Source organism: Columba livia, chromosome 2 (genome assembly GCF_036013475.1).
Source record: "Columba livia isolate bColLiv1 breed racing homer chromosome 2, bColLiv1.pat.W.v2, whole genome shotgun sequence".
Taxonomy (NCBI): domain Eukaryota; kingdom Metazoa; phylum Chordata; class Aves; order Columbiformes; family Columbidae; genus Columba; species Columba livia.
The window spans coordinates 143,061,124-143,088,944 of NC_088603.1; the positions used below are offsets into that span (position 1 = coordinate 143,061,124).

The 27,821-nt window shown below is 36.9% G+C and overlaps 1 protein-coding gene across 1 annotated transcript in view; it reads right to left on the reverse strand.

Annotated features, from left to right (window-relative positions):
- Positions 1–4,457: 4,457 nt before the first annotated feature.
- The window catches only part of ANGPT1 (angiopoietin 1), a 160,365-nt gene continuing 137,001 nt past the window's right edge, over positions 4,458–27,821 (reverse strand). The window contains exons 8-9 of the mRNA XM_065054253.1: positions 17,295–17,425; positions 4,458–6,808 (exon numbers count right to left, since the gene is read on the reverse strand). Coding sequence (XP_064910325.1) covers positions 6,648–6,808; positions 17,295–17,425 — 292 coding nt within the window. The 3' untranslated portion in view covers positions 4,458–6,647. The remainder of the gene's footprint in view (positions 6,809–17,294; positions 17,426–27,821) is intronic.

Below are 27,821 nucleotides of genomic sequence, written 5' to 3' on the forward strand. Positions count from 1 at the left end.
AATCTCCTTTGATTTCTGTTTATCCATTCACTTATGGCAGTATTTTTTAATCTATTTTAGATTATCACACTGAGGCAGTATTTCTCATCTAATATTTGGGCTGTGGGGCAACTCACAGTGGCTGGAAAGAAGAGCTGGAGATGCTCTTGTCATGTGAATATGCACAAGTCCCACAAGGGAAAAGAAACAGTAGCAGAGCTGCTAGGTCCTGCTTAAACTTCTGTTGATAAACCCATAGTCATAACCACAGAGGTGAATTTTTTATCTCTTCATTTTGCACTGTTGGTTACTCAAAACTGCTTTTGCTGATAAATTTATTTTACAGCAACAAGTCCAATGTATTTACTATAGTCTTTTCTGAAAGCCTTGAAAACTCTAAACAAATGCCAAAGCTTCTGTAACATGCTAAAGTTGAGGGAGTGTATCCCTCCTCTGTGAATGACACTAAACACATCTCTACCTACATGTTTGGAGAAATACCTGTTTCCTCCTGTGGTAAAACTAGCATTAATATCTTAATCTACCAACCAGGAAAAATTAGTGGAAAAGACTAATGAGGCTGTACTTCCTAAAAAATACTGACATGTATTTGTATCATCTTTGGCTTGTGACCAGGCAGTGTAAAAGCCAGCACCTTCTCTCCATGGGTGTGCTTCATGGTGTGTGCGACCTGGGGTTGTGCAGGGACGTCACCTTGGGAGAAGCTGCCATCGTGGTGGCTCCTGTGCTTTGCTTCTCTCCACTGTTGGGAGAGGGAGCTGTTTGGGGAGAAATGGGTAGAAGGAAAGCAGAGGGGCTTGATGACTCCTCCATTGCCTGGACTAGGGTACAGATAGGTACATGTGGTTCTCAGCCAGAAAGAACTGAGCAGCTGCTGATCAGGGCACAGGGATGGGCCAGGATTTGTGAGACCCAAGATCTGCACTGATGTTGCTCTGAGGAGTTCCAGATTTCCTGGAAGGACTGAATGAAGCCTGGCGGTGTGATACTTACTCCACATGAAGGCAGAGCAGAAGATTGGAGACAAAAAACACTGCATGAGTCCAGGAGGAGAATTTTGCCTGGGGGTTTTACAGAACAAACAGCACTAAGTGAAGTTCTCAGAGAGATTAAATGATCCTCTCTGATGGATGAAAGATGAACTCCAAAGCAGAATCTCTTAAATAAACCAAAAAAAAAAAAAAAAAAAATAAAAAGAAGATAAAGAAAGGTTTGCTACAAAAGAAGGAAAGTAAAACATATATCCAGGAGTTCTCCTCCATTACTCACAAGAAAACAAAGCCAGTGGTTCAACAATGCAGCAGAATGAGATCAGGTCTGAGATTTCTAGTTTCCTTTAGAGCAGACAATGATGCTAAACATAAGCACAAGAGGGTTGCAGAAGGATGGAGATCCACATCTTTTAGTGGAAAATATTATCCAAACCTGATTTATCTTCTGGTGGATTCTAGTCTCATGCTAAAAGTATGAAGTGTTTCTTAGGCAGCATGTTACCAAAAATTCCTCTAAGAAGGGGACTACTTGTTAAGTATTGCTTTAGATTTTACCAGATGTCAATGTATCTCAATTGATTTGTATATATTAAATAAAAGTAGAAAGTAAAATAGTGACATTGCTGCTTTTAGGCTTTGGAAAATTAATTAAATACTAATTCTTCTCTAATATATTAACACATTCTTCATCTTTTTCTCCTTTTCCCATGCTTCCATCTTTGTAATTTCTCCTACTCTGCCAGACTGACTTCCTTCTTTTGCTGGCCTTGCCTTCAGCTTCCTAATCTTATTTCTTTGCATTCTTAACTGCATTATCCATAACAGATATTTTCTCACTCTTTCTCAACATTTTCTTACCCGTCTCAGTCTATCAAGATTCTCCGATTTTCCTTTTCCTTGTTTTAGAGATTTTTCCCCTCCTTCTCCTACTGGGCTGAAGCAGATGCCTATGAGTTACTCTTCCGGGGTCCTACTAGGGCTCCCAGGGTTGACCTTGCCAAGCATCCATTTTCTGTTTAAGTAGAAAGAAGGTCCTCTGTGTTCATATGTGCCTATTTTTACCTCCACAGCCTTGAGGAGCAACTGACTGTCAATAAATTTTCCTTCTCCATGGTTTGGCGGGGGCTGACTTTGCTCTCCCCATAGGTGATGTTGTGGTTGTGAACACAAGTGTCTGAAGGTCTTTGGTCTTGTGCTAAATGTGGTGCTTGCCTTCCTGTGGCTATTTTCAGGCAGCAGGAGGCAAGAGCTGCTGGCAGTTTAAAAAGAGGAACAGGGTCACTAATTAAGTGAAAGGTGAGAAGCATAATGAGAGAAAGAAGATTTATGGTAACACTTTGGGGCTCAATATTCTTTCTACCAAAACACAGAACTGGTGTTTAGGCCTTTATGTGCTTTAATATATCAGTGATTTTGAGGGGCCTTACTTACAGAACATATTAGCTCTTTAATTTTTTTTTAATTGAACTCTGGTTCAGAAAACTTCACAGAACATATATATGGACAGTAAGGTCTGCTCTCAGGAAAATTTTAGCTAGTAGAAGAATAAAGGTTCTAATTTCACAAGGTTTTGCATGGGCATTATTATCGGTGCTTAGAGTTCACAGAATATAATACTGCATTTTCTAAAGGAACTTTTTCATTTTAAAAGGACGTGCTATAGAGCTATCTTGACATAAGTAGCCTGTCTTCTCAAAGATCCATACTAAATTGCTCTCTGTGCAAAAATTAAAAAAGCACACAGACAAATAAACCCTCCAGAGCATACAAAAGCAAATGAGACCCATAGATTCCTGCACATAAGAGCAGGAGCCAGGGAAAGGGGGGTTCAGAAGCTCCTGGAGGAGAAAGGAGCTCCTACACTGTGTGACAGGCTTGGCACAGGAAATAGAGAGCTGCTGCATCTCACAAATAATCCCTTCAACTCTCCCCTAGCTGCCTGTCTTCTCACTCTTCATTACAGTCCCATATCTCTGCCTTCTTTCTTTCCTGATTTTGCTCACTTGCCTTCCACATGCTGTCTCTTAATCCTTCTCTTCCTGCTGGCATCTGCACTTTTCATTCATTTCATTTAAAAAGGTCTTTTTTGATTGGCTCCATCAAGCTTTTTTCAGACATATGGATTTGTTTGTGTGTGTATGCACCCCACAGGTCAGCATCGGGCAGCACCAGCAGCATCAGCTGCATTCAGGGGTTATTGCCTGTCTCCTCAAGACATCCAGCTCCTGCAAAAGCGTGTGGGTAGGAATTCCTCCTCCTCACAACTGCAGCATGTTCTGGTTGTAAACTACTAATAAGCTCAATCCTGCCTAGAGAGTTAAACTCTTGTTGTGATTGTTGCTTCAGTTTTTTTCTTTGAAAGGAGAAGTGAGTGCTGTGCCAATCCCAGACAAGGTTGGCTGGGGCATGGGCAGAGCTGTGGTTTGAGCTGCAGAGAAGAAAATTTTATAACTGGAAGAGTTTTTTAAGGAACTGTGTGTTGGGAACTTGTTGTACAGATGATTAGAAATGTAGATGACTTGCCTACTTAATAGTGCAGTACTGAATGCTAGGGAGCTCAGAAAAGTGTGCATTTAAATCACGTCTCCTGCCTTAGAAGATATTTAAAAATAAGGACCTATCTGCTATGGAAAACACATATATCAATTTGTGAAAAATTTATGTATTACTGTTTTATAAAACAGGAAGAAGTTTATCTGTGAAGGATAAATAGTAAGCTCACTATTACCATTGACAATGTTTTTCGCATTTTTCAATGCAAGTGACATTTCAATACAAATCAAATCCAGAAAGACCATTTTTACTAATTCTGTTTCTTCAATTCAAGCAGTTTGTACATGTTCAACTTAAGGAACAAAAAGCGCTTTTATGTATGTAGTTCCTCACAGCTTTTGTGTTGATTTTAAAAAGATAGGTTGGTCTCAACTAACACAATGAACAAATCCAATAAGGAAAAATTCTGAGAAAATGAGGATGAATTGACTACAAAGAGATGTTAAAACTGATCCCTGTAGTGTTAAAAGGCATACAGATGGCAAGAGGCATTCCTGGCTGAGAGATCGATGTAGATTTGTCACTGCCATGCAACTTGATCGAATGGATGACAGAAGAACATGTCATAAGGCAAGAGAAACAAGTGCCACAATTCAAGTTGTATATTTGCCTGTGGAATTCAAAAAATTTTATATTTTAAAGATTGATAGACACTCGTATGATTTGTATGTGAAATGATAAATACAGTCTCATTATTTTAATCAAGGAGATTGAATAAAAAATATTGACATAGGGATTTGAAAGGATAGAAATATTAATTTCTGGACAAAATTTAATTAGACTGCCTTCCCAGGATTTCTCTAAATTTATTAATAATTTCACAAGATTTATTAATATTTCTTAAAAGGACAGATGTAAAAAGTTGTCACCTGTCACAGAAAGGCATACTCAAAGTAAAGCAAGGACTATGCATTTTTAAAAAATGTTTTATTATAAAGGATAGGAAACAAATCCACATTTTTTCAAACCCAGATAAATAAGCAGTAAATATCATGCTTTTGACTTTAAATGTGTTTTACCTTTTGCAATAGGATCGGCAAAAATGGCATTCCTAACTTGGAGACTCGCAAAAATATATCTTTTGAGAAAATAGAGGAAGACAGACCACATATTTTGCATATGAATGAAGAGCATTTCAAAAAACTGCTGGAAACTGAGACAAAACAGCTCTGAGAAGAAACTGCTGAGTAAGGAGTAGTTTGGCAACTTATTCAGCAGAAAACAGCAAGTTAACCCTTAGGCAAGATTATTTCAAATATATATATAAATATATACAAATACACAAAACCAAAGATGTACCCACTAAAAACCAAATAAACATGACATTGTAACAAAAACAGAGAACCCTGTGGGGCCTTGTGATCTTTAAGAAGTGTTTAAAAAAAAATACAAGCAGGCTTTTTTTCTACACCATGCAAACCAACTGCTAGAGGGACAATAAAAAAGAAACCCGGTTACTCTAATAACCTTTAAAAAGGATCTTTAAGGATCTTTGTTGTGCTCGATGTCAGCAACAGTTCAATGAATGAAACAAAGCAACAAATAGACAAGTGACAAACTTGCTACATTCAGATTTTGTGTGTCATGTTGGTCCCAATTCAATGGTTGAGAATCTTACTTTGGATTTTGGTGGGATCAGGGTAAACTTTTTCCTTTTATATACAGCAGAAGTAGAATGACCACGAACTACTTTCCCAAATGGACTTTTTTTGCTATGACTGATGACAAGGTGCTGTAAGTGGGAAGAGTTGTCTCTACAACCTCATGGGCCACCCAGCTACTTTATTACCTGCTTACTTTTTTCCAACTGTTGAGTTTTGCATCTTGCCTCACACTTCTGCAGCATTTTAATATAACAAAACTACTTGCTAGCAACATGTAAGCAGTCTTCTAAAGTTCTTTTAATATTTATATACTTTTGAGGCTTTGCACTCTTTGAGCAGGGTCAGGGCTGCCTGTACAAATTAAACGACCATGACAGGAAATATAAACATGCTATTTACAAGTTCACAATTCTTTATTTTCTATACAATTCTGATGAGTATTTTTTATAGTGGTAGCCTAAGCACTGTGTAGAACTGGCATGCTTCTGATATTCACAAAAATGCAATAAAGAAGTAAAATAATGATAAATAGCGCACATGCAAGGATACTGTAAAATGAATCCATTGCCTTAAGCTTTACATTTATGTAATTTTTATATACCCTAACAGTTTGCCTTCCTGTGTACTTTTGATGGAAATATCCCATGCAAAATCCCGTATTTTCTTTAGGATAATGTTTCACATTCTATAAACCTTCCATTAATTTTTCTGTGTGACATTCAAACTGCCTCTAATGAAAGAAGGCAAAAACTTCAAAACACAGCTACTTTTGTTATCAGACCATAAATCCTAGCTCAGAGATTATGCCAATTATCTGATTTACCTCTACAGAGCAACTGAAATATTTATGCTTGTTACCCTTATCATTCTTCATACATTTCACTCAGTTTATTTATGAGAAACCTGTCCTTAAAGGATTTAATGAAAAATAATATTCACACACGTTATTTGACTCTGGGATTAACATAAATCCATCCATCATTCAAATTCAGTTCATTTAAGAAAAACAGTATTTGGAGTGGTCACCTTGAGTGCTTTAAGATGAGTTTTGATAAAGGTGTCTCCATAATCCTTTTTCATGGATCTAATGTTGGCATTTCACTGCTGAATAGTATTGTACTCAATAGACTGCTGTTGATACATTTCAGTTCTTCAAATTCTTATGTTGTTGATGAATAAACCAGTGTCATTTTGCATCTTATTAAAAGAAAAAAAAAAAGGACATCCACTGACAAGTACCAGATTCAAGCAGAATAACCAGATGCAGTTGCTAGTCTCTGGAAAATCATTGCAGCCACCTTCTAAACCAAGCCTTCCCCAGCCATCAAAATGTGGGGTTGGAGACTTTTTGGATGTCATGGGGTGATAATGAAGAGACTTTGCATCACCCTAATGTGTTGCTTTGAAGAAGCCCTTCACCTCTTCCCTTCTGACTGATAGTGGTGCTGCTGAGGGCAGTGTCATCCTGGTTTGTTCTGGGATCCACTGCTGAATGCCTTTAAAAGTCCAAGGGCCGAATCATCATGGTGGTGGAGCGCAAGGAATAGCTGGGGCCTTTGAAGTAATGCCACTTGATGCCGTTGAGCTTGCCGTGGTTTTGCCCAGCTGTATAGAACATCCCATTGAGATTGGAGGGGCCACAGGCATCAAACCACCACCCTGGAAACAATAAGACAAATAATCAAACTGCAAGTTTGTTTTGTAGTTTTACCTGATTAGAAAATTCTGATACTCCCAGACTCATAAATGCTTCTGGTGTGGTGGTAGGGGGGATGTTTTCACATTTGCCTTTTTTTCTCTTTTGTAGCCAGCAGTGCTGAAGAACACACAGTTGTATTTACAGAGTTGGGCAAGTATTTAAGTCCTAAAACGCTTTGGTTTTATAAGCAGTATGTGCAGCGAGAACAAGAATAAAAAACCCAAACTGCATTGCATGTTTAGGCAGCATTACAGTTCACTCATCTCATGCAAATCTCAGAAAAATACTATAATTCATAAGTGTTTTACATAATTTCACTTATTTGGTTATTTTCAATATAAGCATGATTTAATTTTATTTACTGGTCCTTTTCTGTTGCTTTAACTGTGATAGTTCAGTTGCCCAGATAGTTTACTTTTGCTCTCAGGTTAGATGTTCTTAGCAAACATGGGTTATGAGTATGGTGGTGCTACCCTGTTATAGTAAAGGTATAATATACCCTGTTATACTATAGTATCCATAATATTCAGAATGGAGTACAAGGAGACAGTTGACTCTTTAAGATTTATGGTAAATTTATAAACAAGACCCTCAAATTAATGGAAGGACTAAGTGAAGAAGGCAAATATAACACTGTAAAAACTGACAGTCAGAATACCTATATGCATGGATAGAGGATTAAGATGACTACCTGAGTGTGCATACATTTTGGTGACAGCATGGTCAACTTCAACCAAGGTATACTCATTGCATGTACAGTTTGGGCCAGAACAGTTACATTTAATCCTTAACCTTACTATTTGCAATGGGAAAATCTGTATTAAATCTTGAGCCTCCTAATCTTGATCTTGAAGTGTACCAAATGCTTTTGGATCAGCAGTGTCAGGAGGGTGCTCACTCCAATCAATCTGACACTTATTCACTTCTCTGCAAAGCTCCTGAACAAGTTCACACTTGGCACTTACTGACAGAAGTCCATTTATTTTTTTTTTTTTGTATTTTTTTATTTATTTTTAAAAAGGAGTTTGTAGGCACTTTATCCACATATCTATCAGTAGCAGAAAATTACTAGTTACCTATCATTGACTACAAAAGCATATTAAAAATGTTACTGATTTATATCAAAGTTAGGCTTCGAAAGTTGCTAACTGCCTTTTCTGCCCCCCTGCCTTGCCTGATCTGTCCCAGCAAGATGGGGCTTCCTACTCATTAACCCTTTGAATTCTGTTTGCATATGCATATATTTTGTTTTACTAGAAAGACAGAGCAAGAAATGTATTGCCCAGATGCTTGTCAGATGCTTGTGCTGCTAGTTCGCTGCTCCAGCAGCTGCATTGTAAGCCTGTTCTGAACATGGAAGTGACAAAACAGAACTTTGCTTCCTGAGGGCAAACTAGGGATCTGATTTACAGAATGACCCTGTGAACAGTTATGTTGGCATAACTGAAGGAGTGGTAAACTGAGAATTTAGGATAAAAAAGTGTAACCACTCAGGAACTTTTCAACCTGCATTTTCTGCCAAAGAAAATGCATGTAGAGCCATACCTTTTTGTGTGCTCTGTTAACATAGCATTGAAAATAAACCAGAAATTTATCAAGTACCCGTCAATATTACTAACAATGACTACTACTACCATTTACTACCATTTGCATAACTGAATACAGAAAATTCAAACTCGCTAAAAGTGTAGGTTTAGTTGCAAACTGTGTGCAAAAAAGTAATCCCACTGCAGTGAAGATATGTATGTATGTCTTTAACCAATGGAGAAAGTTGAATCAGTGATGAAATACAGTATGAATCTTCAGATCTATTTTCAGTTGTTGCCTTAAATGAAGTTACCCACTCGGCTCTCCTGTCTAGATCCCCAACTATTTTTGTTTTGGTTGAGGTGAATTTCAGGTTGCCATGGGAGTCAAAACTCCAAATAATGTGAAATTTGGCAACATTGAGAGGTCACATAACAGAAACTGACAAAGATGAAGTAGGTGACATGCTGACTCTGCTGAAAGTAGTGGGAGTTTTGCTGTATAACCCAATGGGAATAGAATTTTCTTTCCAACACCTTACAGTGTATCTATGTAATACATATAGAAAGAAGCTTAGTTCAGACTGAGGAAGGCAGAATGAATCCCCAGACTGCAAAGAGCTAATATTCACAATGTCAAAAATACATTAACCTCAATGGCTAGGAGCTCTATTTGTCAGAAAGTTTCTGCTGGGTTCTTTTTCCTAGTAAAACCTATAGGCTTTGTGAGTCTTAAACACAGGTTTTATGCATTTTTCTATGTATTATGTTTGTACTGAACATTTGCCTTCATATATGAAGGCAAATAAGATCATAAAAATAATGTGGTGGCTTTTGCTTTGGGTGGTTAAATGCCACTTTATTTTAAAAAGTTATTTTAGCCTGCACATCACAGCATTGTAATCTTCCCAGGACCCCCTGAAAACCTTTTCAGACGTCACTGGTAGTGGCAAGTGGATCATCTAGAGAGTGGTTACTGAATTCTCCAGATGTCATTGTGGACTGAAATACAGAATTTTAAATTTTCAGTGTGTTTCCCACTTGGACTTCTGCAACGGAATTAAGCTGTGAGAAGCTCCTTTTAGACAATGTGCACTGCCTTAGTCAACCCTCCAATTTCATCCTACTCAGTGACTTGTCTTTTATCTACCTGAAATGGATGCATTGTGTGAGGGTATTTTAAACTATGCCTTACTACTAATATGATATTGACCATGATTAACCTTCAGATCCAGTACTTACTCTGCCCTTTGTATTCAGATCTGTATGATTCAAGTTTCTAGTCTTGTACAGTATTTTCTTAGATTTTGGATAATACTTAGTGGGCTTTTTTCAGAAGTAACACTTCATAATCAGACCTTTAGGGAAGAATTTATGCCAGATAAATTCTGGCAAACTTCTATTTTGATACAATTGACCTCTCTTTGATTACAATGTTATACCTATGGGGGCCATAACCAAAGAAAGATAAAACTGCACAGCTGATGTTTTACTGTAACTAGAGTATAATCTTGTAGAAACTTAAGAGAAAGCTAAGCAGAGAAAATCTAATCCTCATTTTTCAAAGCTGGAACATAGATGCAGCTGGGTTCTTTTTATGCTATTGGGATGAAGACATGGCAAGCTCTGTTAGTTACCATTTCATCTTAAAGGAACAGCAATAGATGTGTAAATGGCCTTTTTAGGCAGAAGGTTTTCAGCAGTTCCCTACAAAATTTATGTTAAAAAATCAAATGAGTTGAAGCAACACAAAATTTTGTGAGGACCTGCTCAAGTCTCTCATAATAGATTTATTATAAATAAATACTGGTTTGTTTTCTTTTGTTTTGTTTCTCCCTATGGTTATTTCCGTCCATTCTTTCCTGCAGTCCTCTAAAAGCTCTTCATTCCCCATAGGGCCTCAGATTATCACAAGACTTCCTACTGCATGTCTCAACACCAAAATTCATATATTTGAATGGATGCAAATGTTTTGGTTTTTATTTTTCATATGCCTTGTATGTTGAGGGAAAGAGGAAGGGAAGCAGTGACTTTCTTGGTAGCTATCAGGAAGTAGGGGAACGTAAACCAGGGGTTTCTGAAACAGATACCTGCAGCACTGACACTTCAGAAAACACCAAATAAAGCAGGTCTGGAGCTGTGAGACAGTCTGACCCAAAGAAAGGTTCCTAGTACCTAAATATTGGCTTATTCCCTGGAGTTCACAGAATTTTCCTGCCACAAAGAATCTTGTTTACTTTTGATTACAAGGTATTTGCCTTACTGAATAAGGTCTTCTCTGAATAGCAGTAAGATTTTAACATCAGAGGTACCTTTTGGCAAATATTTCCATGGGATATTTGAATCAGGCATTAGAATCAATGGTGGGCATTATAACAGAAGCAATATTTTAGATTGACTAATGCAGTGTCAAAAAGAAGGCTTTCAAGAGAGTTTTTTTTTCAGAAACACAGGTACTTTCTGCAAGCTGAGATCACAAAGTCACTAATTGCATATTTGAACTGAGGCTAGTTCAGTCTTTTGAAGTTAACCCACCTCTAATAATTAATAGAATACAAGCAATACTATAGTCTCTCTTTGCGATAAAAATCCTGAGCTCATAAAGCATATTGTCCAAACAAAAAAGAATTTAGATAATACATTGATAAGTTGTTTAAAAGTTCAGCTATACAAATAAACGTGAATCTCCACTCTAGACAGCTGTTCTTCTGGAATAGTTACAGCTTGCTCATGCTTTGTGGACAATGGTGGGTTGACCCTGGCTGGACATGAGGTACATGGCAAAGCTGCTCTGTCACTGCCCTCAGCTGGACAGAAAAAGGAGAAAATATATTGAAAGGCTTGTGGGTTGACATAAGGACAGGGAGAGATCATTCATTAAGTGCCATCAATGGCAAACCAGACTCCACCTGGGGAAAATTAATTTATGACCAATTAAATCAGAGTAAGATAAAGAGAAGTAAAACCAAATCTTAAAACACCTTCCCCCACCCTTCCCTGCTTCCTGGGCTCAGATTAATTCCTGATTTTCTCTGCTTCATCCCCCACCACACAGGAGGACAGGGAATGGAGTTGTGGTCAGTTTATCACACATTGTCTCTGCTGCTCCTACCTCCTCAGGGGGGGCACTTCTCACACTTTTCACCTGCTCCAGCATTGGGACCCTCCCATGGGACACAGTCCTCCATGAACTTCTCCTACATGAGTCCTTCCCACAGACTGCAGTTCTTCATTAACTGCACCAGCATGGGTCCCTTCCACAGTGTGCAGTCCTTCAGGAACAGACTGCTCCACCCTGGCTCCCCCCTGTGCTCACAAGTCCTGAAAGCAAACCTGCTCCAGCCTGGGCTCCTCTCTCCACAGGTCCTGCCAGGAGCCTGCTCCAGTGTGGGCTCTCCACAGGGTCACAGCCTCCTTTGGGCACCCACCTGCTCTGGTGTGGGATCCTCCACAGGCTGCAGGTGGATCTCTGCTCCACCATGACCTCCATGGGCTGCAGAGGAATCTCTGCTCTGGTGCCTGGAGCACCTCCTGCCCCTCCTTCTTCTCTGACCTTGGTGTCTGCACAGTTGTTTCTCACATACTCTCAGTCGCACTCCAGCTGCAGTTTTGCAATTTTGTTTCCCCTTCTCAAGTCTAGCATGCATTGGAAACTTGCTAATGATCACACAAATTATATGAAAGGCTCTTATTTGCCTTTTACTTACTTAAAGAATATGTATCTGAACCCTGCACATTTGATGTCAGACCCTTTCTTCACACATCTGTCTCTGGTCTCCTCCTGACTCCACTGAATGCCTCCAAATGCAGTATGAGCAATACAATTCATTCAGTAAGATCCAAAGTATATTTGAATGGCACATTTGTATAAGTTTATGCAATAAATGGATCCTATGAAAAGCCAATATTTATTTCTAGCTCTCTGGGCTTGTTCACAAAATTTAGTGCATTCGGTAACAAAGCCAATAAGAACAATTTCCACTGCAATAATATTGAAAGAGTTTTCATTGTTGAAAAGACATAACAATTTATTTTATGAAATATTTTAGTGTTTCTGACATTCTGCACTTTGAAGAAGTTACATGGTAATACTTAGGCCCTGTTTGGCTGTGCATTGATAAATTCTCAGCTAGAAGACTGGGCGCAGCTTTGGATGATATCTCAAGCTATATGTGGATCCACTGGAGAGAGTCCAAAAAGAGGAAAGATTTAGGGTTGTTTAGTCCAGAATTCAAAAGACGAATTGCCAACAATCTCAAATTTATTAAAAAGCTGCTGAAGAAAAGCAGCTTTTCAAAGGAATGGTGTATTTTTTCCAGTGATCAAAGATTGAACACAATACTGAACACACCTAAATGATCATAGAACTAGTTTAGTCAACAATAAAAGATTTCTCATATATTAAGTGCAGCCTAACTCAGTAACAGATTATGTTATGTGAATTAATCTCTAACACTATAGATCTTTAAAATGAACAGAAAGACAGAAATAAATAGGTAGACTGTCTTAGAAAGGGACTAAAGCAGGGGTGTCAAATTCATTTTCACTGGGGGCCAGATCCCCCTCGTGGTTGCCTTATTATAATTATTATCTATTATTATTAGAATATTTTTTATTAGTCAGTCAGTTCATGGTGTTCTCCTAATAATTCATTACTGTTGTCTATATTGAACCCTGAAAAACATAATAATAATTTTGTTAAAAGTGCTGAGTAGTCATGTGTCTAAGGAAATATTTCTAATATTTCTAGCATAAATCAAATCATATTCCAATCACTTCTTAGCTACATAGTGGTTATATTTTTCTATCAAAATATTAGGCAACAAAAGTGATACTTCATTAATGGTGTTTTATAAATAAATTCTTTATGAAAGCAACAATATGCATAAAACCTAAACATTAATGTTTTCCTGTACAAGTAGATATATATCCAGGGGTTCATGTTGGATACTTCTAAGTGTGCTGAGGTTACTACTTTCAAAGTTTTTGTTTCAAACAAAATATAAGAACACTTTGGCTTTTTCTTTTTGGACAACATAGGGGCAGATTTCTATATTCAGCCAAGAACTTCTCTCCAAGTCATGACAAGAATCCTCCATCATGACAAGAATCCTCCATACCATTCTTGCCAGAGATTCGTAAAAATCAACACTTGGAGAAAGAGGCAGTGAAAGAGCAGGCAATGAGTGCACCACTCTTTGGGATTCTCATTGAACAGTCTCTCACTTAACAGATGGGAAATCCATTGCGAATTACTAACTACATGGGAACTGCCTCTGAGTCAGGAAGCCCCTGAGATGCAAAAGATACTGGGAAAATACTCAGAGGAACTATCATTTATTACCATTGTTCTTATGCCTGTACTGAGGCATCTGCTGTTGACTGCTGTCAGAGACAGGAGACTGCGGCTGGATGGACTTGTGCTTCCAGTAAAATAAAAGAAACAAAATATTTAAACCATTCTATAATGTTTCAATCCTAGTAAGACATCTAGAAAGTCTCCCTATCACTTTGTCAAACTATTTCAGTGATCAGAACTTTAGCAATTTTCTCGCTTATCACCTGAAGTAAGGCAAATGCCTGTGTGAACATCTCAAGCTGCAGCCAACGCAAGGCAAAGCAAACCACCTTAAGGCTCCTTCACTATTGGCCAAGTTATCCTAAGCCACTTTCAGTGACTGAAAACAATTGCACAAGCAATTCCTGGGGCTCAGCTGACAGATGGTATCCTGGCGGGATGCTCTAAATTGTCCTTGTGCCCACAAATCTGATCCAGAGACCTTAAGTGCTCTTCTATTGGAAGTCTATCTGAAGAGCCTTAGACATCTACTCAGCTTTCATTCTGGTGACAGTTTGTTGTATTTCAAGTGCTGTTTCTTGCAAAAACCTGTTTATGTAGCTCACTGGAGCACTCTTCAGAATAATGCTTGAAATGATATGCATATGTAACCTCTTGTTCAGTTTCTTTCAGTTCAGTTCAGGTCTGAAATATTGTATCAGTTCATAACAGGTATTTTCATTATATAAATTATTTTTACTATTTTGACGGAGGTTAAGTTTAAATGAAGAAATTATTTGAATAAGTATGTGTTATCTCCCTTAAAAGTAAATCAGGTATGCTTACTTTGAATTTTCCAAGGCACAAAAAACCACCTAAGACATTTAAATACCATGTAAATTTCGCAGGGGCTAAGAATCCATCTCATGCATGTACTTTCGAAGCCATTCCCTAAGATCAGCAATAAGATATAGTCAAGTAACATAGCGTGGCTCTCAAAAGGACAAGAAACACACACACACATACAAAACCCCCCTGTTGATGCTACCATACTATGCTTCCAGTATTTAATTTCTTATTGTGATGAAAAGGGAGGAGACAAAGAAGGAATGAGAATAACAGTTTTGATATAGACCAAGTAAAACTGACAACTAGTAAGATCATAGAGAGAAATGTGTGTTTGCTTTACATTTTTATTTTCAGTCTTGACTATAACCATGTCACAGTCTTGAGCTTCAGCTTATCTCAGCCTTTATTCCTGACATAAATATATTCATTTCACCTCATAGAGATAACAGGCGCACCCAAAATGCCAAGATAGCTAGAAACCTGCCTGTAGGTTTCATATCATTCATCATTACAGAGCTCTCTGTTATGTTGCCAAAACTAACAGAGTCTGATATCTTTGGGAAAAAAACAAAAAGAGGTTTTCCAAAACCTGTTACCATTGCTACTTTTCTTAATTAGTCTACTACTCACTAAACAAATGTTTTGGTATTTAATTCAATTTCTGATATTTATTCAAGAAATGAGAAAGTCATTTCAAAGAGCAAAGCACAGCAGAGTATTTGAGGAGAACTCTAGCCTGATTAAAGTCTTTCTCTTCTTGAAGAACCACAAATTACTCAGCGCTGTACAGCACAGTCCAAAAGACTGGGCTCAGCTATCTCCAAAGGATAGCTGCATTTCCTTTTACTCTGCCATGATATGCTTTATTTGTGGTTTCCTCAGCCTCTGCTAATTCTCTCCCTTCCACCTTATTCCTTAATTTGCTACCAGTGTATACCAATATGTGTTTTTTTTCTGTTGATTTACAGGACTGTTGCTGCAAAAGATATATGAACCTTGTGGAATTGTTGTTCAACAGCAGGCTGACCTTAGCGGGGCATTGACCTGCCATAGAAGTCAGAGTGGAAAAATAAACAAAATGCTCAGCTCCCAGAATGAGCTGTCTGGGAGCAGAGGTATTTCCAGGCAGCTCGGACACATGAATGAGTCTGCACTTGAGCATAGACATAGCTCACATTCAGGAGCTCCTCACTAAACTCCAGCCTGCCCTGGAAGTTAGACACTTTAATTTAGCATAGTCTCTACAGGGAAAGGTCAGCAATTCTAATTAAAATAAACTATTGACTTCATATCCATTATCTGTGTCCAGAGCTATCTGGTTAGCTTCTTTTTTTATTGAAATTGAAAGGTAGTGTCTGATCACCTGTCTACTGGAAGACATTTCCTACGCTGACTTTTAATAAGATATCACTAGAAGTTAGGAAATTTTGAAAAATTGGCTCCTTGAAGACTTTCACAACTGGGTCATTTCCAATCAGCAAAAGAGAATGAGGATCCAGGTTGTGCATTTGATATAAATTCCCAGTGATGGGAACCCATCTTCTGTTAGTAGATGATAACTTTAGAGGCTCATGTATTCCTGAATATGGCCTGAGCTGGATTCAGTCAAAGTGCCAGTAAGCACAAATAATATCAGTTTAACAGCCTGATCCAAAATACTAAATAATTTATATGTATAGGATTTTTTCCAGGAAAGCTAGAAATCATTGAGGGAGAGTCTCCGAAGAAGAGCAGATATGAAGATAACGGCCTTGGTCCTACAGTCGATGAGCCAAAGAATCTCAGTTTGGACCAAAGAATCCCACTTTAAGCTTTCTGCTTTGAATGTGTTGTCCTAGAGATAAAAATGAACTTACCCATACAGGGACTAGAAATAAGCATCATTTGCCAGAGAAAGTTCTCACTATTGTGTAGAGCTTTAGGTGTCTGTATGGGGAGATAATCTCTGATATTCCCCCTCTGCATTGGAGGGAACAAATGTTCAGTCATATACACTCTACTTATTCACAGTCAGACTGACTTGGTGATTTAAACTATCCCAGCATAACTTCTGTGTGCTCTCCACAACCTTGACCCTTCTCTCTTTCCTTCTGCAGCTTGATTCAGCTCCTTAGGGGTACTGTTTTAAACCTCCCAGAACAGTCATGTGCCACAACTTGAACAGCAGGTTGCAGGTCTAGTCTTTCACAGATGAGTGAACAAGCTATCACATTAACCATGGCTATAAGTTTATATGGCTATACGTCTATATGTCTGTATGCCTATTTGTATTATGCTCATAGAAAAGAGAAAGCTGAATTATTATAATTATTTCAATAACAGAATCACACTCCTAAGTGACATACATAACATATATTAAATCCAGAGTCTGATTGTTTTTAAAATTTACCTTCTATTTCCTTGCATTTTCTCTCTTCTTTCTCAGTGATTCTTCCACTTCTCACAAAGTTCTTTCCCCATTTTGATCTCTTAGCTTCTTCTCTCTTATTTTGCCTTGCTCGCCCCAACAATACCACTACCTTATGCTTTCCCCCTTAACACTGTTGCAACAGCTTCAATGCAGAAATGTACTGACTGCATCTCTTAATAATCCCTTCCCTGCTGATATGAATCTTGAGGCATTGGCACTACCACTATATGTATATATAAACAGAAAACAGTAGTAGTAATTATAATAAAAAGAATTTTCACACCATACTTACACATCCATAGACACAACTTCATCCATGGTTGCTCTAGGAAAACAGAATAGATCCCTATCAATATACCACAGATTTTTAGAGTTGTACTCACCGCCAGTCAACATGAGAGCACATTTACACATGCAGTTGTCATTGTCAGCATCTTTTGTACTGAATTCAGCACCATGTAAGATCAGGCTACTCTGTTTTCCAGCTGTTCCACTGTGACCTTTTAAATAAAGCCTGAAACAGCAAGAGAAAACAATCACTGTCACCAAAAAGAAAAATAAAAGATCCAGATCTCTTCCCACATCAGGTTTGACTTGTATGAAGTACACTCAGAAAATTCAGAAATGTCTGTGTTTTGGCTCAATCTCTTTGTTGTTTCAGGTGTAAAATAGGGATATTTAGGGTTTTTTAATATATCTGTAGTAGCACATTGTCCCTGTCCCAGAGCAGAACTGAGCACAAGGAATCTGCACCAGGAAATAAAACAAAGTAGAGGGAGTTAGAGACAGAAAAGAGAATGAGAAGTGCCCAGAGATCTGGAATACATTGACAGAATAATTGAGTATTTGAGTAGCTGGTTTCTTTACTATGGCACAGAAACAGCACTCTCAGTTAACAGCAACCACATTATTAATCCCTGGGCTCGAAAGAGGATTTCAGCAGTCTCAGAATTTTTAATTCCACCAGTTACAACACAAGCCAGCAACCCAGTTCTGCCAAAGCTGTCTCTGAGTGATGAATGGAGAATAACTTAGAGTTCAAGCCACAAAAGTCTCCATGATTTGCAATGCTAAATATCCTTTTTCTTAAGGACCCTTGTCAACTAGTTGAAATCACAACCATGAGTGAGGAGCCTGAGCCCAGCTCAAGCAAGTAACAGAGCATTTGTGGTAGTCAGTGCTGTAATGTCCAAAGCCAAGCGTGCCAGCTTCAGGGATGCTGAATGAAGTAAATGTTGGAGACCTGGTTATGTCTGATCTGATTTCACAGTTTCAGGGACAGGCACAAAAACGAAGGAGAGGGGAGGAGAGGATAGGAGAGGAGAGGAGAGGAGAGAAAGAGAAAGAGAAAGAGAAAGAGAAAGAGAAAGAGAAAGAGAAAGAGAAAGAGAAAGAGAAAGAGAAAGAGAAAGAGAAAGAGAAGAGAAGAGAAGAGAAGAGAAGAGAAGAGAAGAGAAGAGAAGAGAAGAGAAGAGAAGAGAAGAGAAGAGAAGAGAAGAGAGTTGAGTTTTAATGTTGCATGTCACCTGATTTGAGCCTGATGATTAAATACCTTCGGGCTTAATCCTTAAAGTAACTTCTATATATACATAAATACACATACATACGAAATTATTTGATTAAATATAAACACCATGGATAGCCAAATACCTTTGGATAACACCAAAATGGATAAGGTGAAGTGTGAGCCTCAATAAAAGATAATGAAGATTCTTAGAAATTTAACAAGGAACAACCTAGGAACAGGACTCCGGGAAGTTCATTGCATTATGCTATTGTACAATCACAGTGGCAATTATGCCATAATGTTAATCTATCAAAGGATGCTTATTTTAGACAAGTTTAAGATACGTCTTTGCTCATGTTCGTTTCTTTGTTCCATTCACATGACTGGAGTTGATCCCATCTTCATTGATTGGAATTTTGCCTTGTTTTGCAAGCTGTGCCTGATTTTTTTGCAGAACAAAATAAACTTCCCTGAGGTTGTGTTGACAGAAAAATTACTTTGTCACATGATATCTACAATCAGATTTTAAATGGCCATACATCCTTACTAGATCAGCAACACCAAAGCTCACAGAAGTCTCATAAAGTCAGTATAAAAAGCAAATGCTATTTACTTAATCAGAAAGACATTGCAAGCCAGATATTTTTATTAACAATCAAAACAATAAAATCCACTTAGTCCCATAAAAATCATATAATGTAAGAAATAATAAAGAAATGAATAATACTTGGTGTGCAATTTTTTCCCCAATGGGGTAGGGCATTAGGATTATTTACAAGCTCGTACTCTTGCCCTGATCTTTTATTAACATTCCACTCAACACAGATTTAGATCTTGCCAGTTATGTTTGACTTCTCTCAACATCATTTGTCTAGTAGGTCTCCAGTGACTTTAAAAGGATAAAGCCTAGCTTAGCTCTAAACTCTGGTAGGCTTGCCATCCTGCAACAGTGTACAGATGAACCACAGAGTGAAACAGTAATTCTCTAGCTTTGGGCTCCAATTCCCTACATTGGAATTGCCCAACAGTTAGGAAAAATTGATACTGCAAAGTTTCAGGTATAATCAAAATCGGTCCTGAAGCAGTCAGTTTGTCTCTTTCTGAGGTTTAGTTCAAGCCACATGGCACAAACTAGCCTGACTTGAGATTGCAGGTCTGCATAACAGTAGGGCAACTGATGAACTAGCTCCCAGGCAGCAGGAGGTATCTTGTCACTTAGCTTTAGTTAATTTTTTATTATTCTCAGAATCAGGTTGGTAGGATTGAACCTTTAAAATAAACACTGAATAACTACCAGGACAAAATTTCCTTCCCTTAGAAAAGATGGTAATTCAGGGTAGAGTTCCTCTTGGTTGCTCTTGAAGGAGACAAAGGAAAGGAAGTTAAAAATACAAAGCAATTAATTACAGTCAAAAGTCAAGGAGCAGTTTCAGGACTACATCTCCAGTCTTCCTACTTGCTCACAGCAGGGAAATTCTGAAGGTTAAGGAAAGCAGTGGAAACATGACTCAGATTTATAGATTAGGCAGGAAAAGCAAATTCAAGCTCAAATAAGATGAACAAGTCTACTTTACATGTATACTGTGGAATTAAAACAGCAACAAATGAGCACTAGTAAGTAAACAATGAGTAAGTAGAAATAAGAGAAAAACTGCACATGTATATTAAGTTTTGAGGACTTCTCAAGACAGTTTTTATGAAATTCTAAAATCACTATGGGGAACACAGCAGCTGATAGCATCCATTTAGAGACTAGAAGCTTTCCTAGTTGATGTACTCCAGAAGAAATGGCACACATGAAAAAAAAAAAAAAGAAATAATTGCAACTGTTTCCCCTTATCTAGCATGAATGTTAGCAATTCCCTCCGCATTTTTTTTCCTTGTTATATTATAGCAATGGCAGCTTGGAATCCATATACACAGATGCTTAGGAAGAACCCCCTTAAGCATGTTTTGCTTTTCACCGTTCCTACTGTGTGACAAAACTACCTGCAGTCCCTTGAAACCAAAGCAAGGTATACGGCATGGAAAGAATAGTTCTGAAAATATTACATAAACAACTGCAGGGCAGCCTGAAAAGTAATTTCAAATTCATATCAGAAATTTTTCCTTTTGAAGTGATTAGATCACCTCGAATTCTTCTTTGAAATACATATATCTTAGCTGTATGCACACTGTGTTTGATAACTTTAAGAGATGAAGCTGGGATACTTCCAAATAAATTATAAAATCATTTGTATATTTCTGCAACATGGAGTTATTGAGATTACAACATACAGAATGAGATATTAAAAAATCTAAGAAATAAAGGCAATCATAAATCCATGTAAAATGTTGTGCACTAAATATTATTAAAAGCGTAGGAAATGGTTTCTAGTTCAGTGCTTGTATATAGAATCCCTGACCTTATAATATTTATTTATTTATTTATTTATTTATTTATTTATTTATTTATTTTTACTAGAAGTAGCAAAAGGTCTGGAGGACTCCCAGCATTTAATGTTAGCGACTTCTTTCTCCACATTCATTCTGTTAGAGTCAGTAGAGATCTCTACTTCATTTAAAGCAGCCCCTCAATGAAAAAGATACGAAGTCATATCTAGCTTTGTTAGTGAGTAACGTGTACTTTGTAAATAAATAAAAACCAGACCAGCTTACGGAGAATTTTAACAATCATCATTAAGAGAGGTAGAGTACCATCTCAAGCACCTCATTGTGCATGATCATGAGTATTTTAATGAGTTAAGATCAAATTTCTTCATTGGCACAGTACTAAAAATTTGAGCACAAACCTCATTACTGGAATTTGTAAACATGAGTAATGGCCTAAGATTTGTAACCATTAAATTGAGAAAAACAGGAGTCTTGAAGTAGGATTTAGAAGGTTCTGCATGATGAATGGAGAGGAACACATCAAAGCTTGCCTTTAGGAAATACTAGAGAGTACCCTCTTTCCCCGAAAAGACAAGGTCTTATATGAATTTTTGCTCCAAGACTTATTATTTTCTACATGTATAGTTGCCTGGACACTATTTAAACTGATGTTTTAATGAACTGTAACTAGGGCTTATTTTTGGAGTAGGGCTTATATTTCAAGCATCCTCAAAAATCCCGAAAAATCATGCTAGGGCTTATTTTCGAGGTAGGTCTTATTTTTGGGGAAACAGAGTAGGGTGCCTCCAAATTTCCACCTCCCTTCAGTCTCTCTCTGCAGTCTAAAATATCTATCTCTGCTGCATGCCCATTCCAAATGGCTGACAGGAAGGAATCCCAAATTCTGATCCCTCCTGAAGGAAGGCATTGTTAATTTCCATGGAAAGGATAATTGAATCAAATGGATGCTTGAGGATCAGAATCCTATACCCAAAATTTCTTATTCTGAGCCCTCACTGGGTTTGCATTTTTTCCTAACTTCAATAGGAGTGGAAGGCACCTATAGTTCAGCCCTTCTAACCTGCTGGTCACCACTTACACCTGGTGTGTGGGAATGCATCCACACAGATAAGTGTGGACAAATATAAATGCACATTGACTGTCTGCATGTAAGGCATGTGAAAGGTGTCTTTGTCATAAAAACCCATGTGACTGCCATTATTTTGTCCTCTAGTTTTGAAATGTCTGAGGTTGAGGAAGGATTTCATTTGTGCCTTCCATCTGGTTCACAGTTGCAACTATATTTTAGGTGGCTCCAGTTTGTGAAACGAAACCCACTCCTAAAGATGATGAATTTGGTAGAGTGCTATGAATTGCTGTGTTAGTTAACTAAATTCAATTTATAATGATATTTAGGTGATTAAGTCTGTTTGTGAACCAAAGCCCACTGGCCTGTCAGCGTTTAGGAGGACCTGGTAAGACATTATTCTCAGGTTACTCTTTTAATTCTAGACATTAATTGTTATAATACTAAGTAAAGAACACACCCTCCCACCCTGAATAAAAAAACAAAAACAAAACAACTCATCCAACCAAAAAAAAAAACCAAACACCCTCAAAAACAGCAGCTTAAGTTCAGATTTTTTCTCAAAGATGTTTTGATTAATTATTTGAGGATCACAAATCATTTGTTTATCAGTGAATAAAACATAATGTCTACTGAACTAATATTAAAAGCTGACTTCTTGTAAAGTTTCCCAGTGTGCCTTTTCCTGAACATATTAAAAACTGCATGAAGTCTACCAATAGTAACAGTTGTCCCTGAATAGCAAAAGCACCTCTGTAATAATAACTTCTTCCAAATATTTAATGATAATCTGTTCTGAGAACAGGATACAAAATCCAAATAATCACTTTAGAGAAAAACTGCTGTCACTGAGGTTGAAGCTACAATGCATGTCAAAAGTTAGTTAAACATAGAACTAAATATAATGTGGTAACTACCTGAGAAGTCTAAGCCTGGTATTCAGCTTTTTCATAATTTAATACTCACACTAAAGGATAAAGAGAAACATCCTCTGTGTGTGCTAATTTGTAAATTCAGTGGAAAGACCATCTCCTTGTTGGAAATAAGAGCACGGGCCATCTGTGGTGATTGGAGAGAGCCCTGTGAGTTAGAATTGTGAAGAAGCAAACATAATGTAGCCACACATTACAGCAAACTATACAATAGTCTAGGGATCCTTGCTGTTGAACTAAATGAGAATTTATGCAAATAATACAAAAAATTTGATGTTTTAATGTTTAATTTATTTAATAATGAACAAAAGAGTTGTACTCATTGGGAACAGGTATACTGAGCAGGGGTAATTAAAAGGCATCCAGATTTACTTTCAGGGAAATTTTTCCTACCACAAAGTAAATGACCTGTCAAACTGCTGCGTTCAGGCAGCTGGTGCTTTGTCACGCCTTACAAAAAATATTTTAAAATGTGTTTATTCTGGACAGTGCACAAGCAAACATATGCTTTGCTACTTGAAATACATGCTACAGAAGCCGCAGAAACAGTTGCTGTGGCAGTGTGAGCTGCTAGGGCTGCAGCTGATGTCAGGGACATAGTGGTGATGGAGAGGAAACATACGGCAACACTGCTTTTTACTGCTAGCAGGGAAAGCAACATATTTAAAGGCTACTATCACAATAATGTGTTCAACAGAAATAATTCCCTCTACTCTGATCTCTCACTAAACACAGCACAGAAGAGACACACTAATCTGATACTACCATTTTCTGTTAAAACTATTTTTCAACACAATACTTATTAAAACAAAATCATCCACCTTTTTTTTTTTCTCATGGAAATCTGAAATGAAACTTTTTACTTATTGAATTTATTACTTTTATTAAAGGAAAGCTAAATTCTTGCTACAGAAAAAAAAAATAAAAATCACTCTCTCACCAGCTAAGATTTCCTGTTGCTACAAAAACTACCATTTTTGTCCTGATTCATGGCTGTATAATACATAATATGTTCTTTTTAAAAGATAGGGACTATATTAATTTCAAACTTCAAATAACTAGAGATGATCAATGTTTTAGACTGACATACAAACACCAAACATATACTAAGATGATAATGCAAATTTTTAGATAGCATTGGAGAGAGATGAACTTCTAAAAAAAATAAAATACAAAATTAGAACTTATCTGAACAGTTGCCCAGGACACAGGCAAAGCCAAGGTTAGAGAAATTTGGTTAAGTTAAAATGTAAAAGTAATTTGCTCCCTACTCAGCTATGCTTCCTGGGTTTGGATGAAAATAAGAGCAGAAATGCCAAAATTCATTCTCAAGTGATTTTTCAGCACAGAAATACAGTTATCCTCCAGAGAAACTAATACTTTAAAAGTTTCTAAGTTTTATATAAGTAATCAGACCTTCTTCTGCTTATCTTTACTGAATTGTTGAAACTTGTGATGTTTGTGTATTTTCATTTAAGGATCTGGTTTACAGCCATTGAAGCTAGTGGAAAAGTTCAGTGAACATTGCATTTAAATTTTATTTATCTGTTTGAAAATCCAGTAAAAGAGACCCACACAACTCCAGTAAAATTTAAACTTAATAATTCTTCCAAAAAATGCTTAAAGCTCCAAAATTCTCTTAACTATAGTTTGTTGAAATCCATGAAGATGCATTGCAATCGTGGATTTCTTAAATCTATGCTTTAGTTGTACTGAGGGTGACATTAATTACGCACTATCATCCACACAGGTTGTATATTATCCTAATTAACTGTTCTAGATAAAATAGAAATGAAAAACTTCATGTATCAGCATGCTGTTAGTGCCAACTTTTACTCTGATGACCACTGTAAAGATAGGAACTTCTCGTTACCCTGTAGCGGCATTGAAAATTATCATTTCCAGGCCACAGTAAAATATTTATCACAGAGTTTACTTAATTGAAAGTAATTCATCATAAGTTACTGTAAAATTTACAAATATCATAGATACACTTGTATTAAAAATTTATATAACTCTTACTGAGATATGTTGGTGTTTGGAAATTGATGTGTTTAAACTGTATATAATCAATGTGGTTTGCAGGGGTTAAGGTTTTGATTTTTATTTTTTGTGGGATTTTGAGTGTGTTTAGGTTTTTTTTCTTTGCAAAGAGTATGCTGGGATTGTGGCTGAATTTAACTACAGTTGTGCTATAAGAATGTTAAATAGATCATTTCTACTGGTGAATTATGTTAATTAAAACTTTGCTCTGTTGTATGTTTTGTTTGCAATTAAAAGAAGAAATATTGAAGCTGACAGTTAAATATGTTGATTCTTTTCCGTTTACAGAGATGCAAAAGTAATTATAGCTAAATGCATTTTCTATTTTCCCCAGTATTTACCTGAAATTATGATATCATAAAACCTAATTATGGATGTCTGTTATTAACGAATATATATTCTTTTAAAAAATAGAGTCCTCACATTTAAAATGACTTTTAAAAGTGTTCACATTTCCAGGGAAAAAAATGCATTATCTGTTCATTCAGCAATTACATATTCTCATTCTTTTCAGACTCACTGGAATAACAAACTATTAGGCTTATTACAAGAAAATTCAGTTTATTCATACATATGCTTTTTCTCATTAGGAAGCCACTGCAAGTGAGTTTTGTACATGTTTAATTCTTGAGGTTCCATAGACTACATATGTATTTTATTTTATTTTATTTTATTTTATATGTGAACAAATATAAGAAACTTTCTAAGTGGAAATAGGTTTTTATTTCGTCTGAATACTGGACCCTCAATGTTTTCCTAATGGTGTACATTCAATCAAAGGTTTATATAGCTTAGCAGAAAACTGCTGTCTACCTGAAACAAGCCACTATCCCAAGGATTTGCACGAGCTTTCAGAGCAGAAATTAATGTTATATTCTAAGTGATATTGGCTCCTTCCTTAGTATTAGACTGTTTCTGTGAAGATCCATGGTCATGATAACATCTCTGGTTACAAACCAGGCAGTGAGATAGCTAACCCCTAGGCAAGCCTGCCCTGCAGATAAAAAACAGATCAAGAGTAGTATATAGTACCACAAACTATTCCGTTTGCTATGAGAGCAAGCGGTAAGAATCAGATAAGGGAGGAGGAGAAAAATTAAAGCAAAACCAAAGACCAGAACGGAGATGATATCTTTAGATTCCAAAGATTTTGCATAAAATAAAGTGGGACAATGTCCTTGAAATAACCTGTTACAAAATGTCATAAATGTTACAAAAATGTTACATAATGTTACAAAAATGTCACTGAGGCTGAAATACCTCTTATAAGGAGACACCTCTTGTGATTCACTTTATGGAAATGTTTATGTTTTTCCACAGAGAAAGTAAAATGCTGTCATTCTGTACAAGAATGATCTCTACTTCACACAGGAGTATATTGTTTGGAGTTGCGTGAAATAACTAAGGTTGTTGGCTAAAAAAAAACAATGAGAGGCACACTAGCTCACAGAATCCCTGACTTGAAATATGAGTACTGAACTTTGTTTTTCTCAAATTGAATGTTGTATGAGATGTAACCTGTAACCACCATTAAGAAATTATTTAAATACTGAACTGGACATAATATATAGATCGAATATCCTTTTTCCCCATGTTTCCACTGGCATGATAGTTAATTGAAACAGTGTAAGGTATGTTTAAAATACCTTTTTTTTTTTTTTTCCCCTCATTGTGAAGAGCTTGAATGTAAGGAAAACGGTCACTATTGATAGAAGTGGAAATAGTCAGCAATTAATTTTTCATCAATTTTTTGATTGTTTATACTTCATTCTGTACTAGCGGTACAATCTTCTTTCCTAATTGTGCTCATTTGCGCATTGTCAGATTCTGGTTTTGAATTATTTCCAGTGCTAATGACCTAATGACCCTCTCAAATCATACTACAGCATTGCTCTAATGTGGCTGGAATGGAATGAGTTTGCAGCTGCCAACAGACCAGGATTTAAAGAAATAACTTAATGAATAACGCATTAAAATAAATATTTTGTGTTCTGCATGGGATTTTCAAGATTTATGATGGGATTCATGTCAAGAGATGTGTGCTTCCTGCTGGGTGAATCCCAGAGGAAAATGTAGGGATGTTTTTTTGGGATATTATTTTCAAAGCAAAATGTTAATCAGGATTTCCATTCACTTACCTGTGTTTGAACCTGTTCAGTCCTGATGAATAAGCCAATTCATAATTTATTATTTGCTACTAATTAGATTAATGGGGCTTAATCTGGTGGCTGTGAACTCAGACTCAAGTCATCAGTGAACAGTAAGGGATGTTGAAGAATCACTTTGGGGAGATCACAAGAAATGCAATAATTTCCTACTATAGACTATAGAAACAATATAAGGTAGCATTAATGACAATGTAGTTGTCACGGTCTCTTTCTGACAATAATATATAGTTGTTTTTTTTTTTTTGTTTGTTTGTGTTTTTTTTGGTTTTTTTTTTTTTTTTTACATTTTTATTTCATCTTAAAGAGTGTACAATGGTAATAAAATAAGAGTGACTTGACCTTCAGTGAGAGCTATGGTGGCCCTGCCTCAGCAAAGTACTTAGTATATGCTCCAAATAAAATAAAAATGCCTAAGTGCATTGCTGAATGAGGACCTAAGTACACCTCCAAAAAACCTGAAAAATGAGAGGAGGGGAAGGAGAAGAAGAAAAAGGTGGGGAAGAGAAAGGAAAGATTACTCCTATTCATATGGTATCATTCACACCAACAATACGACATCTAGTTTTTTGATCAAAGTTTTATGATATTGAAAATAGGATGTAGAATGAAAATACTTGTATAACTCAAGCATGTCCCACCTCCAGCCTGGATAATATGCAACAGGTCTGGCTTGATCCTTTTACTCATCAGTGGCTGCATTGTACAACACGCTGGGCTCATTCTCTGGCCTTTGTCTCCATTATCATACAAAGGTTAGGCTTTCATTTTAAGGGCTACTATCTACGAAAAGGTAACAAATT